At 42.8% G+C, this 17,291-nt stretch overlaps 2 protein-coding genes across 2 annotated transcripts; both read right to left on the bottom strand.

Moving 5' to 3' along the window:
* Nucleotides 1–382: 382 nt before the first annotated feature.
* LOC121842825 (rho guanine nucleotide exchange factor TIAM1-like) lies at nucleotides 383–1,421 on the bottom strand. The gene is made up of 2 exons (XM_042312581.1): nucleotides 1,319–1,421; nucleotides 383–981 (listed from the first exon to the last, which is right to left on the bottom strand). The coding sequence occupies exons 1-2, from the start codon at nucleotides 1,416–1,418 to the stop codon at nucleotides 383–385; spliced, it is 699 nt and encodes a 232-aa protein (XP_042168515.1). The 5' UTR covers nucleotides 1,419–1,421.
* A 4,369-nt stretch (nucleotides 1,422–5,790) lies between these two features.
* On the bottom strand, nucleotides 5,791–15,636 carry LOC112247782 (rho guanine nucleotide exchange factor TIAM1). Its single transcript, XM_042312580.1, has 6 exons — nucleotides 15,587–15,636; nucleotides 14,034–14,152; nucleotides 11,897–12,005; nucleotides 11,459–11,517; nucleotides 9,711–9,819; nucleotides 5,791–5,813 (listed from the first exon to the last, which is right to left on the bottom strand). Exons 2-6 carry the CDS (start codon nucleotides 14,145–14,147, stop codon nucleotides 5,791–5,793), a joined length of 414 nt encoding a protein of 137 aa, XP_042168514.1. The 5' UTR covers nucleotides 14,148–14,152; nucleotides 15,587–15,636.
* Between the last annotated feature and the right edge of the window lie 1,655 nt (nucleotides 15,637–17,291).

Below are 17,291 nucleotides of genomic sequence, written 5' to 3'. Positions count from 1 at the left end.
TTTAGACCAGGGCCCTATAGAACCCTATTCCCGATATAGTGCACTACTTTAGACCAGGGCCCTATAGAACCCTATTCCCTATATAGTGCACTACTTTAGACCAGGGCCCTATAGAACCCTATTCCCGATATAGTGCACTACTTTAGACCAGGGCCCTATAGAACCCTATTCCCTATATATAGTGCACTACTTTAGACCAGGGCCCTATTCCCTATAAAGTTCACTGCTTTAGACAGGTCCCTATTCCCTATATAGTGCACTACTTTCGACCAGAACCTTATGGGCCCCCAAATAGGGAAAAGGGTGCCATTTGTAACTCATATAAAGCGCTCTGTCTGAGTGGTGAGACACACTGTCTGTAACCATCTGCTGATCTTGTACTCTAGCTCTGTAGTGTCTGACCCCTGAGTCCGGGGACAGTTCTCCTGCGTAGCCAGATGTCCTCACCTTCCTCCCCAGCCCCTTGGTCATCCACACTCATCCCAGCTAGGCCACGCTGCTTCCCAGGCGGGAAAGTCTCATCCCTGGGGTGGTGGTCCCCATGGCTCCCTGGGGCTGGGGTGTTTAGAGCCCTCTCTTGGCCTTCCTCTCCCAGGGACAGGGCCCCGATAGGCCCATCTAGGTCTGTGTTGGACAGTGAATCAGTGGAGGGTCCTCTGACAGACAGGCAGAAATCATCATCACCACTAAGGATCTCCATTTCTTTCACGTTTCCTCCTCCTTTCACCTCCTTCTCCTGCTGCGCCTCGTAGCACTCCAGGTCAATCTGCTCCTCCACCCAGCGGTCTGTATCCCCTGCCTGCACCTCCCCCCGTTCCTTTCCCTGTCCTTCCCTTTGTCCCTGTCCATCAGGCTCTTCGGAAGACAGTGGAGACAGAGGGGACTCCTGGTCCGGCTCGCCGTCGAAGACGATGTCTGTGTCGATAGTGAAACGGTTCCTCACCAGTTTCCTCCGGCCCAGGGTCCTCGCCGGGTCTGACGCTGCAGAGGGAAGAGAAACAGACAAGGTTTCAGTGGGATGAATGGATGAGATAACAACGCCAATAGAACACATATAAAATATACACCACGTAAGCTAGCTGTTAGTGGTTACCTGCTTTAAATCACACTGACACAAGCACACAGACAGCAAGAGCAGAAAGAGTCTCTTAACAACAAGGAACTTTGGTCCCAAATGAGGACCCAGCCGAGAAGAGATCAACATCCGACGAGCTTCTCCTTCACGTCTCTATGGATTAAAATGACAATTTTTCCAATCACATAATCCACAATCCCATCCCACCCCCCCACACGCCTCTCCCCTCCCGACAGCACCTACCTGCTCTGTTCATGGCAGGCCTGGCTCCCTTCAGGGCACAGAGGCGTTTGCCTCCGAAGGGGACATACTGCTGGTTGGGGGGTAGAGACTCTGTCTTCATCAGTTGACGCGTTGTTTATCTCTTAAAATGGAGTGGACTGTCTTCAGGAAGTCCTTCTTACTGTCCACAGAACTGGACGAAAGAGAGATTTGAAAAGATTTGGCATAGGTCCCCAGATCCTCAAAAAGTTATACAGCTGCACCATTGAGAGCATCCAGACAGGTTGCATCACCGCCTGGTACGGCAACTGCTCGGCATCCGACCGTAAGACGCTACAGAGGGTAGTGTATATGGCCCAGTACATCAGGTCAGGGGTCTCCTGACCCTCCTGTCTCAGCCTCCCAGTATTTATGCTGCAGTAGTTTGTGTCGGGGGCTAGGGTCAGTTTGTTATATCGGGAGTACCTCTCCTGTCCTATTCGGTGTCCTGTGAATCTAAGTGTGCGTTCTCTAATTCTCTCTTTTCTCTCTCGGAGGACCTGAGCCCTAGGACCATGCCCCAGGACTACCTGACATGATGACTCCTTGCTGTCCCCAGTCCACCTGGCTGTGCTGCTGCTCCAGTTTCAACTGTTCTGCCTTATTATTATTTGACCATGCTGGTCATTTATGAACATTTGAACATCTTGGCCATGCTCTGTTATAATCTCCACCGCACAGCCAGAAGAGGACTGGCCACCCCACATATGCTCTCTCTAATTCTCTCTTTCTTTCTCTCTCTCAGAGGACCTGAGCCCTAGGACCATGCCCCAGGACTACCTGACATGATGACTCCTTGCTGTCCCCAGTCCACCTGACCGTGCTGCTGCTCCAGTTTCAACTGTTCTGCCTTATTATTATACGACCATGCTGGTCATTTATGAACATTTGAACATCTTGGCCATGTTCTGTTATAATCTCCACCCGGCACAGCCAGAAGAGGACTGGCCACCCCACATAGCCTGGTTCCTCTCTAGGTTTCTTCCTAGGTTTTGGCCTTTCTAGGGAGTTTTTCCTAGCCACCGTGCTTCTACACCTGCATTGCTTGCTGTTTGGGGTTTTAGGCTGGGTTTCTGTACAGCACTTTGAGATATCAGCTGATGTACGAAGGGCTATATAATTAAATTTGATTTGATTTTGATCACTGGAGCAGGGCTTCCTGCCATACAGGATCTATATACCAGGCGGTGTCAGAGGAACCTAAAGTCATAGACTGTTCTCTCTGCTATCGCACGGCAAGCGGTACCAGAGCACCAAGTCTAGGTCCAAAGGGCTCCTTAACAGATTCAAACTCCAAGCCATTAGACTGATGAACAAGTAATTAAATGGCCACCCAGACTATTTACATTGACCCCCTTCTTCTGTTTTGACACTGCTGCTACTCACTGTTTATTATCTATTACTAACCTGTATCCCCAACACTGACTCTGTACCGGTCCCCTGTATATAGTCTCAACCTGTATCCCCACACACTGACTCTGTACCCCTGTTTATAGTACCCCCCTGTATATAGTCTCATTACTAACCTGTATCCTGTATACACTGACTCTGTAACCTGTACCCCTGTATATAGTCTCATTACTAACCTGTATCCCCACACATTGACTCGGTAGTCTCATTACTAACCTGTACCCTGTTTATAGTCTCATTACTAACCTGTATCCCCCCACACTGTTTATATAGTCTCATTACTAACCTGTACCCCTGTATATAGCCTCATTACTAACCTGTACCCCTGTATATAGTCTCATTACTAACCTGTATCCCCCTCATTACTAACCTGTATATAGTCTCATTACTAACCTGTACCCCCTGTTTATAGTCTCATTACTAACCTGTACCCCTGTATATAGCCTCATTACTAACCTGTATGTATATAGTCTCATTACTAACCTGTACCCTGTACTCATTAATAACCTGTACCCCTGTATATAGTCTCATTACTAACCTGTACCCCTGTATATAGCCTCATTACTAACCTGTATCCCCACATAGCCTGTACCGGTACCCCTGTAATTACTAACCTGTATCCCCACACACTGACTCTGTACCGGTACCCCTGTATATAGCCTCATTACTAACCTGTATCCCCATGACTCTGTACCGGTACCCCCTGTATATAGCCTCATTACTAACCTGTATCCCCACACACTGACTCTGTACCGGTACCCCTGTATATAGCCTCATTACCCTGTATCCCCACACACTGACTTGTATACCCCTCCTCATTACTAACCTGTATCCCCACACACTGACTGGTTATGGTACCCCTGTATATGACTCTGTACCGGTACCCCTGTATATAGCCTGTATCCCCACACACTGACTCGGTACCCCCTGTATATAGTCTCATTACTAACCTGTATCCCCACACACTGACTTTCGGTACTGGTACCCCCCTGTATATAGTCTCATTACTAACCTGTATCCCCACACACTGACTCGGTACCGGTACCCCTGTATATAGCCTCGTTATTGTTATTTTATTGTGTTACTTTTTATTACATTTTTATTTATTGAACTGCACTGTTGGTTAAGGGCTTGTAAGTAAACATTTCACGGTAAGGACTACACCTGTTGTACTCGGGCCATGTGACAAATAAAATAGTATTTGATTGGTTTAATTTGTTGGATAATTAAAAACATTGTCAGATGGTTAATATACAGCTATACAGATATACAATATACAATATACAGACATACAGTTGAAGTCAGAAGTTTACATACACTTAGGTTGGAGTCATTAAAACTTGTTTTTCAACCACTCCACACATTTTTTATAAACTATAGTTTTGACAAGTCGGTTAGGACGTCTACTTTGTGCATGACACAAGTCCAACAATTGTTTAGAGACAGATTATTTCACTTATAATTCACTATATCACAATTCCAGTGGGTCAGAAGTTTACATACACTAAGTTGACTGTGCCTTTAAACAGCTTGGAATGTTCCAGAAAATTATGTCATGGCTTTAGAAGTTTCTGATAGGCTAATTGACACCATTTGAGTCAATTGGAGGTGGATGTATTTCAAGGCCTACCTTCAAACTCAGTGCCTCTTTACTTGACATCATGGGAAAATCAAAAGAAATCAGCCAAGACCTCAGAATAAAATTGTAGACCTCCACAAGTCTGGTTCATCCTTGGGAGCAATTTCCAAATGCCTGAAGGTACCACGTTCATCTGTACAAACAATAGTACGCAAGTATAAACACCATGGGACCACGCAGCCGTCATACCGCTCAGGAAGAAGACGCGTTCTGTCTCATAGATATGAACGTACTTTGGTGCGAAAAGTACAAATCAATCCCAGAACAACAGCAAAGTATCTTGTGAAGATGCTGGACGAAACAGGTACAAAAGGTATCTATATCCACAGTAAAACGAGTCCTATATCGACATAACCTGAAAGGCCGCTCAAGAAGCCACTGCTCCAAAACCGCCATAAATAAAAAAGAGGAATGTGCCAAAATTCAGACCTGAAACACCTGAAACATTTGACCCAAGTTAAGCAATTTAAAGGCAATGCTACCAAATACTAATTGAGTGTATGTAAACTTCTGTCCCACTGGGAATGTGATGAAAGAAATAAAAGCTGAAATAAATAATTCTCTCTACTATTATTCTGACATTTCACATTCTTAAAATAAAGTGGTGATCCTAACTGACCTAAAACAGGGATTTTTTTTTTACTAAGATTCAATGTCAGGAATGGTGAAAAACTGAGTTTAAATGTATTTGGCTAAGGTGTATGTAAACTTCCGACTTCAACTGTATATATATATATATATGTAAACTATAGACTTCAACTGTACATAGGTCAACATCCACAGCATTAATCCGCATCATGAGCTATGCTTTGGGCATCTGGAAAGGCATATATTAATTAATTAATTAAATAAATATGAAAAAAAAACATTTAAACGACTTAAAATATATTGAGGGTGGTTCCAAAGTAAATCAGTGACTTAATGCCAATGTTGTCTTCAGTCAGGACTGATAAACATTCTATCAGTTGGGTCAGGAGGCTCACCTAGCACAGGTGGAATGTATTGACGTGGACGATCTCACACACGGCAGAGCCCTCTCCGTCTATATATACACATTATGTAAACTATCTTTCTTCAACATGTACATAGGTCAACATCCTATTCAGCATTAATCCATGCATCAAGGAGCTTCCCATCTTAGTGCTTTCTATTCAGGGCATCTGGAAAGGCACTATATTAATTAATTAATTAAATAAATCATGAAGAAAAAAAACATTTAAAGAACGCTTAAAATATATGTCTATTCAGGGAGGTTCAAAGTAAATCAGTGACTTAATGCCAATGTTGTCTTCAGTCAGACTGATAAACATTCTATCAGTTGGGTCAGGAGGCTCACCTGTCACAGGTGGAATGTCCTTCCGGCCGTCCTTCTGACTCGGACTTGACGTGAGAAGAACATCTCACACTATTCGGCAGAGCCCTCTCCGTCTGCAATGGCGCGCAAAGAACATCATGTTATAACCTCACATATTCAGAACAACTCATTTGTCATGTCTATTCAGACATCATGTCTATTCAGAAAGAGAAGAACATCTCACTCCATCATGTCTATTCAGACAGAGAACATTACAAATAACATCATGTCTATTCAGAAAGAGAAGAACATTACAAATAACATCATGTCTATTCAGAAAGAGAAGAACATTACAAAGAACATCATGTCTATTCAGAAAGAGAAGAACATCATGTCTATTCAGAAAGAGAAGAACATTACAAAGAACATCATGTCTATTCAGAAAGAGAAGAACATTACAAAGAACATCATGTCTATTCAGAAAGAGAAGAACATTACAAAGAACATCATGTCTATTCAGAAAGAGAAGAACATCATGTCTATTCAGAAAGAGAAGAACATTACAAAGTACATCATGTCTATTCAGAAAGAGAAGAACATCATGTCCATTCAGAAAGAGAAGAACATCATGTCTATTCAGAAAGAGAAGAACATTACAAAGAACATCATGTCTATTCAGAAAGAGAAGAACATTACAAAGAACATCATGTCTATTCAGAAAGAGAAGAACAAATAACATCATCTATTCAGACAGAGAAGAACATCATGTCTATTCAGAAAGAGAAGAACATTACAAAGTACATCATGTCTATTCAGAAAGAGAAGAACATTACAAAGTACATCATGTCTATTCAGAAAGAGAAGAACATTACAAAGTACATCATGTCTATTCAGACAGAGAAGAACATCATGTCTATTCAGAAAGAGAAGAACATTACAAAGAACATCATGTCTATTCAGAAAGAGAAGAACATTACAAAGAACATGTCTATTCAGAAAGAGAAGAACATCATGTCTATTCAGAAAGAGAAGAACATCATGTCTATTCAGAAAGAGAAGAACATCATGTCTATTCAGACAGAGAACATTACAAATAACATCATGTCTATTCAGAAAGAGAAGAACATTACAAAGAACATCATGTCTATTCAGACAGAGAACATTACAAATAACATCATGTCTATTCAGAAAGAGAAGAACATTACAAAGAACATCATGTCTATTCAGAAAGAGAAGAACATTACAAAGAACATCATGTCTATTCAGAAAGAGAAGAACATTACAAAGAACATCATGTCTATTCAGACAGAGAAGAACATTACAAAGAACATCATGTCTATTCAGAAAGAGAAGAACATTACAAAGAACATGTCTATTCAGAAAGAGAAGAACATCATGTCTATTCAGAAAGAGAAGAACATCATGTCTATTCAGAAAGAGAAGAACATCATGTCTATTCAGACAGAGAACATTACAAAGAACATCATGTCTATTCAGACAGAGAACATTACAAAGAACATCATGTCTATTCAGAAAGAGAAGAACATTACAAAGAACATCATGTCTATTCAGACAGAGAAGAACATTACAAAGAACATCATGTCTATTCAGAAAGAGAAGAACATTACAAAGAACATGTCTATTCAGAAAGAGAAGAACATCATGTCTATTCAGAAAGAGAAGAACATTACAAATAACATCATGTCTATTCAGAAAGAGAAGAACATTACAAAGAACATGTCTATTCAGAAAGAGAAGAACATTACAAAGAACATCATGTCTATTCAGAAAGAGAAGAACATTACAAATAACATCATGTCTATTCAGAAAGAGAAGAACATCATGTCTATTCAGACAGAGAAGAACATCATGTCTATTCAGAAAGAGAAGAACATTACAAATAACATCATGTCTATTCAGAAAGAGAAGAACATTACAAAGAACATCATGTCTATTCAGAAAGAGAAGAACATTACAAAGAACATCATGTCTATTCAGAAAGAGAAGAACATTACAAAGAACATCATGTCTATTCAGAAAGAGAAGAACATCATGTCTATTCAGACAGAGAAGAACATCATGTCTATTCAGAAAGAGAAGAACATTACAAATAACATCATGTCTATTCAGAAAGAGAAGAACATTACAAATAACATCATGTCTATTCAGAAAGAGAAGAACATTACAAATAACATCATGTCTATTCAGAAAGAGAAGAACATCATGTCTATTCAGAAAGAGAAGAACATTACAAAGTACATCATGTCTATTCAGACAGAGAAGAACATCATGTCTATTCAGAAAGAGAAGAACATTACAAAGTACATCATGTCTATTCAGAAAGAGAAGAACATTACAAAGTACATCATGTCTATTCAGAAAGAGAAGAACATTACAAAGAACATCATGTCTATTCAGAAAGAGAAGAACATTACAAAGAACATCATGTCTATTCAGAAAGAGAAGAACATCATGTCTATTCAGAAAGAGAAGAACATCATGTCTATTCAGAAAGAGAAGAACATTACAAAGAACATCATGTCTATTCAGAAAGAGAAGAACATCATGTCTATTCAGACAGAGAAGAACATCATGTCTATTCAGAAAGAGAAGAACATTACAAATAACATCATGTCTATTCAGAAAGAGAAGAACATTACAAAGAACATCATGTCTATTCAGAAAGAGAAGAACATCATGTCTATTCAGACAGAGAAGAACATTACAAAGTACATCATGTCTATTCAGACAGAGAAGAACATTACAAAGAACATCATGTCTATTCAGAAAGAGAACATCATGTCTATTCAGAAGAAAGAACATCATGTCTATTCAGACAGAGAAGAACATCATGTCTATTCAGAAAGAGAAGAACATTACAAATAACATCATGTCTATTCAGAAAGAGAAGAACATTACAAAGAACATCATGTCTATTCAGACAGAGAAGAACATCATGTCTATTCAGACAGAGAAGAACATCATGTCTATTCAGAAAGAGAAGAACATCATGTCTATTCAGAAAGAGAAGAACATTACAAAGAACATCATGTCTATTCAGACAGAGAAGAACATCATGTCTATTCAGACAGAAAATAACATTACAAAGTCAATACAGGAATGGTTGAGTCTTTAGTGTGTCACTCAAGCCTCTGCCAAATGACTCAAATAATCCATTAATAAACTGTAAATGTATTTCAGGATTAACAGCATGGCTGAGTGTACTGTACCTTGGTTATAGAGGGCTCTATATTCAACTGTACCTTGGTGATAGAGGGCTCTATATTCAACTGTACCTTGGTTATAGAGGGCTCTATATTCAACTGTACCTTGGATATTGAGGGCTCTATATTGAACTGTACCTTGGTTATTGAGGGCTCTATATTAAACTGTACCTTGGTGATAGAGGGCTCTATATTGAACTGTACCTTGGATATTGAGGGCTCTATATTCAACTGTACCTTGGTTATTGAGGGCTCTATATTCAATTTATTGAGGGCTAACTATTCAACTGTACCTTGGATATTGAGGGCTCTATATTCAACTGTACCTTGGTTATTGAGGGCTAACTATTCAACTGTACCTTGGATATTGAGGGCTCTATATTCAACTGTACCTTGGTTATTGAGGGCTAACTATTCAACTATACCTTGGCTATTGAGGGCTCTATATTAAACTATACCTTGGTTAGAGGGCTCTATATTAAACTGTACCTTGGTTAGAGGGCTCTATATTAAACTGCACCTTGGTTATTGAGGGCTCTATATTAAACTATACCTTGGTTAGAGGGCTCTATATTAAACTGTACCTTGGTTATTGAGGACTCTATATTAAACTATACCTTGGTTAGAGGGCTCTATATTAAACTATACCTTGGTTAGAGGGCTCTATATTAAACTATACCTTGGTTAGAGGGCTCTATATTAAACTATACCTTGGTTATTGAGGGCTCTATATTGAACTGTACCTTGGTTAGAGGGCTCTATATTAAACTGCACCTTGGTTATTTAGAGCACTATATTGAGCTGTACCTTGGTTATTGAGGGCTCGGACTTGGAGCGTGTCTGTGGAGATCATGTGACGGAAGCGGAATGGGTCCTTGTCTTCAGACGAGACTGACGACGCTCGATGGGAGCCACCCTGAGAGAAACAGACAGCCCTTAGATACGCCCCCCAGACAGACAGATACGCCCCCCAGACAGACAGATACGCCCCCCAGACAGACAGACAGATACGCCCCCAGACCTTAGATACGCCCCCAGACCTTAGATACGCCCCCAGACAGACAGATACGCCCCCCAGACAGACAGATATGCACCCCCCCACCGACAGACAGATACGCACCCCCGACAGACAGATACGCACCTCCCCTACAGACAGATACGCACCCCCTACAGACAGATACGCACCCCCTACAGACAGATACGCACCCCCCTACAGACAGATACACACCCCCAGACAGATACGCACCCCCTACAGACAGATACGCACCCCCCTACAGACAGATACGCACCCCCTACAGACAGATACACACCCCTACAGACAGATACGCACCCCCTACAGACAGATACACCCCCCAGATACACACCCCTACAGACAGATACGCACCCCCCTACAGACAGATACGACAGATACCCCCCTACAGACAGATACGCACCCCCCTACAGACAGATACGCACCCCCCTACAGACAGATACACACCCCCCACAGACAGATACACACCCCCTACAGACAGATACGCACCCCCTACAGACAGATACGCACCCCCTACAGACAGATACTCACCCCAACAGATCCATAAATGATTGCCAAAGCATCTATATAGTGCTTATGAAGACGTTATGAATGCTCTATAAAGCCTTTCTAAGTTAGTAAGTTACTGGGATGTGACCATTTTAGGTAATTTAAGGCAGGTTGGTTTAGATGGCTGTGTGATATGCCTTTACAATACATCAACTGGTACCACTGACCCAGTGGACTAGGTATGGAAGGTACCACTGACCCACTGGACTAGTTATGGAAGGTACCACTGGACTAGGTATGGAAGGTACCACTGACCCACTGGACTAGTTATGGAAGGTACCACTGGACTAGGTATGGAAGGTACCACTGACCCACTGGACTAGTTATGGAAGGTACCACTGGACTAGGTATGGAAGGTACCACTGACCCACTGGACTAGTTATGGAAGGTACCACTGGACTAAGTATGGAAGGTAACACTGGACTAGTTATGGAAGGTAACATTGGACTAGGTATGGAAGGTAACATTGGACTAGTTATGGAAGGTAACATTGGACTAGTTATGGAAGGTAACACTGGACTAGGTATGGAAGGTAACATTGGACTAGGTATGGAAGGTACCACTGACCCAGTGGACTAGGTATGGAAGGTAACATTGGACTAGGTATGGAAGGTACCACTGGACTAGGTATGGAAGGTACCACTGACCCAGTGGACTAGGTATGGAAGGTACCACTGGACTAGGTATGGAAGGTACCACTGGACTAGGTATGGAAGGTACCACTGACCCAGTGGACTAGGTATGGAAGGTACCACTGGACTAGGTATGGAAGGTACCACTGGACTAGGTATGGAAGGTACCACTGACCCCGTGGACTAGGTATGGAAGGTACCACTGACCCAGTGGACTAGGTATGGAAGTGATGCTTCAACAAAGCCAAATAAATTAGAACCACTTGATGGGAATGGAATATCAAGGTTAGAATTCAGAGAAACTATGGTTGAAAGGTTTGGTTGTGTTAAGAGACGGAACTTACCATTTTCTTCTTCTGCTTGGATCCATCCTTACACACAAACACCACGGCTGTTCTGAAGACTAAACCATGAAGAGGGCGATGGAAGGGGTAGCAGAAAGATTTCAGTGTCTATGTAATACGTTTCAAATACATGAAATAAGCTACCATAATACAGTATTATGTTAATTGGAGTGATCAGGCTTGCACTCAGTCCCAAATTGGCTGTGGTCAAAAGTAGTGCACTATAACAGGAATAGGGGACACAGTCTATGTCATTAGACAGAGTGGTACATGTATCCCCTTATGTAACAGACAGCCATCTTAAGAGTGATCTAGAGAAGGTTCTAAGTAGCTTTGTCCAATTCTAGAACTAGAACCCCATTAGCTACATGGTTCTGAGAGCTACATGGTTCTGAGAAGGCCACAGCCGATGCACACTAGGTATTGCCCTTAACGTACTGAAAGCAGCCAGTTGGGGTTCTTTCTTCCATTTGCCCAGGGAGGAGGGAGGGTTGATCCAGGCTACGCTGGTGTGGAGCAGCAAGTCACCCATCGACAGATCAGCAACCTACAACACACAACACAACCATGTTACACCCATGTTATAACACAGCCATGTTACAACACAACCATGTTACAACCATGTTACACCCATGTTATAACACAGCCATGTTACACCCATGTTAAAACACAGCCATGTTACACCCATGTTAAAACACAACCATGTTACACCCATGTTACAACACAACCATATTACAACACAACCATGTTACAACACAACCATGCTACAACACAACCATGTTACACCCATGTTACAACATAACCATGTTACAACACAACCATGTTACACCCATGTTACAACACAACCATGTTACACCCATGTTACAACACAACAATGTTACACCCATGTTACAACACAACCACGTTACACCCATGTTACAACATAACCATGTTACACCCATGTTACAACACAACCATGTTACACCCATGTTACAACATAACCATGGTTACACCCATGTTACAACACAACCATGTTACACCCATGTTACAACACAACCATGTTACACCCATGTTACAACACAACCATGTTACACCCATGTTACAACACAACCATGTTACAACACAACCATGCTACACCCATGTAATAACAGCCATGTTACACCCATGATACAACACAACCATGATACAACACAACCATGCTATAACACAACCATGTTACACCCATGCTACAACACAACCATGCTACAACCATGCTATAACACAACCATGCTACAACCATGCTATAACACAACCATGCTACAACCATGCTATAACACAACCATGTTACACCCATGTTACAACACAACCATGTTACAACCATGTTACACCCATGTTACAACACAACCATGTTACACCCATGTTACAACACAACCATGTTACACCCATGTTACAACACAACCATGTTACACCCATGTTACAACACAACCATGTTACACCCATGTTACAACACAACCATGTTACACCCATGTTACAACACAACCATGTTACAACGCAACCATGTTACAACGCAACCATGTTACAACGCAACCATGTTACAACACACCCATGTTACAACACACCCATGTTACAACACACCCATGTTACAACACAACCATGTTACACCCATGTTACAACACAACCATGTTACAACACACCCATGTTACATTAACAATACACCAATGTTACAGCAATCCAATCCCTCAACATACTCTGGGAAATTCTCCAATGACCTATTCCCTATTTAGTGCACTACTTTAGACCAGAGCTATGGCACCCTATTCCCTATTTAGTGCACTACTTTAGACCAGAGCTATGGCACCCTATTCCCTATTAGGTGCACTACTTTAGACCAGAGCTATGGCACCCTATTCCCTATTTAGTGCACTACTTTAGACCAGAGCTATGGCACCCTATTCCATATTTAGTGCACTACTTTAGACCAGAGCTATGGTACCCTATTCCCTATTTAGTGCACCCCTTTAGACCAGAGCTATGGCACCCTATTCCCTATTTAGTGCACTACTTTAGACCAGAGCTATGGTACCCTATTCCCTATTTAGTGCACTACTTTAGACCAGAGCTATGGTACCCTATTCCCTATTTAGTGCACTACTTTAGACCAGAGCTATGGCCCTTTTCAAAATAAGTAGTGTGTAGCAAATAAGGTGTAATTTGAACCACACCGCCACTGATACCACAGACACACCTGGAGAACATGAGGAGACTCCCAACAACAACACACCTCTGTCTGGATACCACAGAACGTGAGGAGACTTCCAACAACACTGTACCTGTCTGGATACCACAGAACATGAGGAGACTCCCAACAACACACCTCTGTCTGGATACCACAGAACATGAGGAGACTCCCAACAACAACACACCTCTGTCTGGATACCACAGAACATGAGGAGACTCCCAACAACACACCTCTGTCTGGATACCACAGAACATGAGGAGACTCCCAACAACAACACACCTCTGTCTGGATACCACAGAACATGAGGAGACTCCCAACAACAACACTGTACCTGTCTGGTTACCACAGAACGTGAGGAGACTTCCAACAACAACGCACCTCTTTCTTGTCTCCAGTCTGCTCCGCTATGAGCTGGTCAAACACCAACCCAAACTCCTCGTGGATCTTCTGCATCTCATTGATGTGACTGGCCACCTTGTTCATGGCCTTCATAGCAACTGGACAGGATGTAGAGAGAAGAGGAACACTATTATACTAAACCTAAGCCTTCTGCTTCCCATTGATAAATTAATAATATATTTTTTTTAAAGTATATTTATTGTCACATATACCTCCCTCCCTCCCTCCCTCATTCAGGTGATAGTGTTCTTCACTGTCAGGGTCAGTCAGTGAGTACAGCTCTCTCAGTAGTAGTGGGTACTATAGGACACACCCCTCCCTCCCTCCCTCCCTCCTCCTACATCTCTCTGTAGTAGTGGGTACTATAGGACACACCCCTCCCTCCCCCTCCTCCTACAGCTCTCTCAGTAGTAGTGAGTACTATAGGACACACCCCTCCCTCCCTCCTACAGCTCTCTCAGTAGTAGTGGGTACTATAGGACACACCCCTCCCTCCCTCCCTCCTCCTACAGCTCTCTCAGTAGTAGTGGGTACTATAAGACACACCCCTCCCTCCCTCCCTCCTCCTACAGCTCTCTCAGTAGTAGTGGGTACTATAGGACACACCCCTCCCTCCCTCCTACAGCTCTCTCAGTAGTAGTGGGTACTATAGGACACACCCCTCCCTCCCTCCCTCCTCCTACAGCTCTCTCAGTAGTAGTGGGTACTATAGGACACACCCCTCCCTCCTCCTACAGCTCTCTCAGTAGTAGTGGGTACTATAGGACACACCCTCCCTCCCTCCTCCTACAGCTCTCTCAGTAGTAGTGGGTACTATAGGACACACCCCTCCCTCCCTCCCTCCCCTCCTACAGCTCTCTCAGTAGTAGTGGTACTATAGGACACACCCCTCCCTCCCTCCCTCCTCCTACAGCTCTCAGTAGTAGTGGGTACTATAGGACACACCCCTCCCTCCTCCTACAGCTCTCAGTAGTAGTGGGTACTATAGGACACACCCTCCCTCCCTCCCTCCCTCCTCCTACAGCTCTCTCAGTAGTAGTGGGTACTATAGGACACACCCTCCCTCCTCCTACAGCTCTCTCAGTAGTAGTGGGTACTATAGGACACACCCCTCCCTCCCTCCTCTTACAGCTAGTAGTAGTGGGTACTATAGGACACACCCCTCCCTCCCTCCCTCCCTCCCTCCTACAGCTCTCTCAGTAGTAGTGGGTACTATAGGACACACCCCTCCCTCCTCCCTCCTCCTACAGCTCTCAGTAGTAGTGGGTACTATATGACACACCCCTCCCTCCCTCCCTCCTCCTACAGCTCTCTCAGTAGTAGTGGGTACTATATGACACACCCCTCCCTCCCTCCCTCCCTCCCTCCCTCCCTCCCTCCCTCCCTCCCTCCCTCCCTCCTTACCATTCAGGTGATAGTGTTCTTCACTGTCAGGGTCCGTCAGTGAGTACAGCTGTAGTAGTGGGTACTATAGGACACACCCTCTCCCTCCCTCCCTCCCTCCCTCCCTCCCTCCCTCCCTCCCTCCTTACCATTCAGGTGATAGTGTTCTTCACTATCAGGGTCCGTCAGTGAGTACAGCTCTCTCTTAGCTGGAGTAGTAGTGGGTACTTAAGAACTCTCTGAATGGGTTTGATCAGGTAGGACTCCAGGGTTGAGGAGTGTTGCTGTTTCAGGTTCCTCTCTTCCAGAAACGCCTTGAAGTCTGCATCGGTCTTAGCTAGATGCAATGAGGGGGTTTACACACGTAACCTCCAAACGTTTCAGAAGAGCTGGACAATGAAATAAGATTCAACATAGAGAAGCCCCCTGACTGTCTGCTGGTACCATACTGTTATGTGATCTGTTAATAAACGCCATACAGGAACAACACTCTTATGTCTTAGCTGGAAGCAGAGGAGAGTTTAATATACAGCCAAATATTTATGTCTTAGCTGGAAGCAGAGGAGAGTTTAATATACAGCCACATATTTATGTCTTAGCTGGAAGCAGAGGAGAGTTTAATATACAGCCACATATTTATGTCTTAGCTGGAAGCAGAGGAAAGTTTAATATGCAACCAACACATTCTGTTGTAGCTATGAAGAGGTCATTCAACACTGTGGATGGTGTATCAATACACAGAGTCACTACAAAGATACAGGCGTCCTTCCTAACTCAGTTGCCGGAGAAGAAGGAAACCGCTCAGGGATTTCAACATGAGGCCAATGGTGTCTTTAAAACAGTTACGGAGTTTGATGACTGTGATAGGAGAAGACTGAGGATTGATCAACAACATTGTAGTTACTCCACAATACTAACCTAAATGACAGAATGAAAAAAGAAGCCTGTACAGAATAAATATATACCAACAAGGAATTAAAGTAATACTGCAAAACATGTGGCAGAGCAATTCACTTTCTGTCCTGAATACAAGGTGTTATGTTGGGGGCAAATCCAATACATTACTGAGTACCACTCTCCATGTTTACATGCATAGTGGTGGCTGCATCATGTTATGGGTATGCTTGTAATCATTAAGGACTGGGGAGTTTTTCAGGATAAAAAATAAACCGAATGGAGCTAAGGACAGGCAACATCCTAGAGGGAAAACCTGGTTCAGTCTGCTTTTCCACCAGACACTGGGAGATGAATTCACCTTTCAGAAGGACAATAACCTTAAACACAAGGCCAAATCTACACTGGAGTTGCTTACCAAGAAGGCAGTGAATGTTCCTGAGTGGCCGAGTTACAGTTTTGACTTAAATCGACTTGAAAATCTATGGCAAAACTTGAAAATGATTTGTCTAGCAATAATAATAACAGGAAAATAATGCACAATACAGGTGTTCAAAGGACTTAGATACCAGGAAGACTCACAGCTGTAAATCGCCGTCAAAAGGTTTTCTAACATGCGTTGACTCAAGGGTGTGAATACCAATGTAAATGAAATATATTTTTCTATACTCCGTTTGAACACACATTGTTAGAAACATGTTTTCACTGTCATTATGGAGTATTGTGTGTCGATGAGTGAGAGAGAAACATCTATTTACATCCATTTTGAATTCAGGGCTGTAACAACAAAAATGTGGATTAAGTCAAAGGGGGTATGAATACTTTTCTGAAGTCACCAGGGCCCATAGGGAATGGTCAAAAGTAGGGCACTACTTAGGGAATGGTCAAAAAGAAGTTGGGCACTATGTAGGGAATGGTCAAAAGTTGGGCACTACGTAGGGTGTACCTTTATGTACCTTT

The sequence above is a fragment of the Oncorhynchus tshawytscha genome, unplaced genomic scaffold (genome assembly GCF_018296145.1).
Source record: "Oncorhynchus tshawytscha isolate Ot180627B unplaced genomic scaffold, Otsh_v2.0 Un_contig_10716_pilon_pilon, whole genome shotgun sequence".
Taxonomy (NCBI): domain Eukaryota; kingdom Metazoa; phylum Chordata; class Actinopteri; order Salmoniformes; family Salmonidae; genus Oncorhynchus; species Oncorhynchus tshawytscha.
Note: the sequence above shows the minus strand (reverse complement) of the source record. Positions and strands in the feature narration are given on the sequence as shown.

Coding starts and splice junctions, on each gene's coding strand:
- LOC121842825 (XM_042312581.1), bottom strand. CDS start 1,418: ATGAAGACAGAGTCTCTACCCCCCAACCAGCAGTATGTCCCCTTCGGA. Junction 982..1,318: donor GCCTGCCATGAACAGAGCAG/GTAGGTGCTGTC, acceptor TTCCCTCTGCAG/CGTCAGACCCGGCGAGGACC.
- LOC112247782 (XM_042312580.1), bottom strand. CDS start 14,147: ATGAAGGCCATGAACAAGGTGGCCAGTCACATCAATGAGATGCAGAAG. Junction 11,518..11,896: donor ACCCCAACTGGCTGCTTTCA/GTACGTTAAGGG, acceptor TTCATGGTTTAG/TCTTCAGAACAGCCGTGGTG. Junction 9,820..11,458: donor CCAAGCAGAAGAAGAAAATG/GTAAGTTCCGTC, acceptor TGTTTCTCTCAG/GGTGGCTCCCATCGAGCGTC.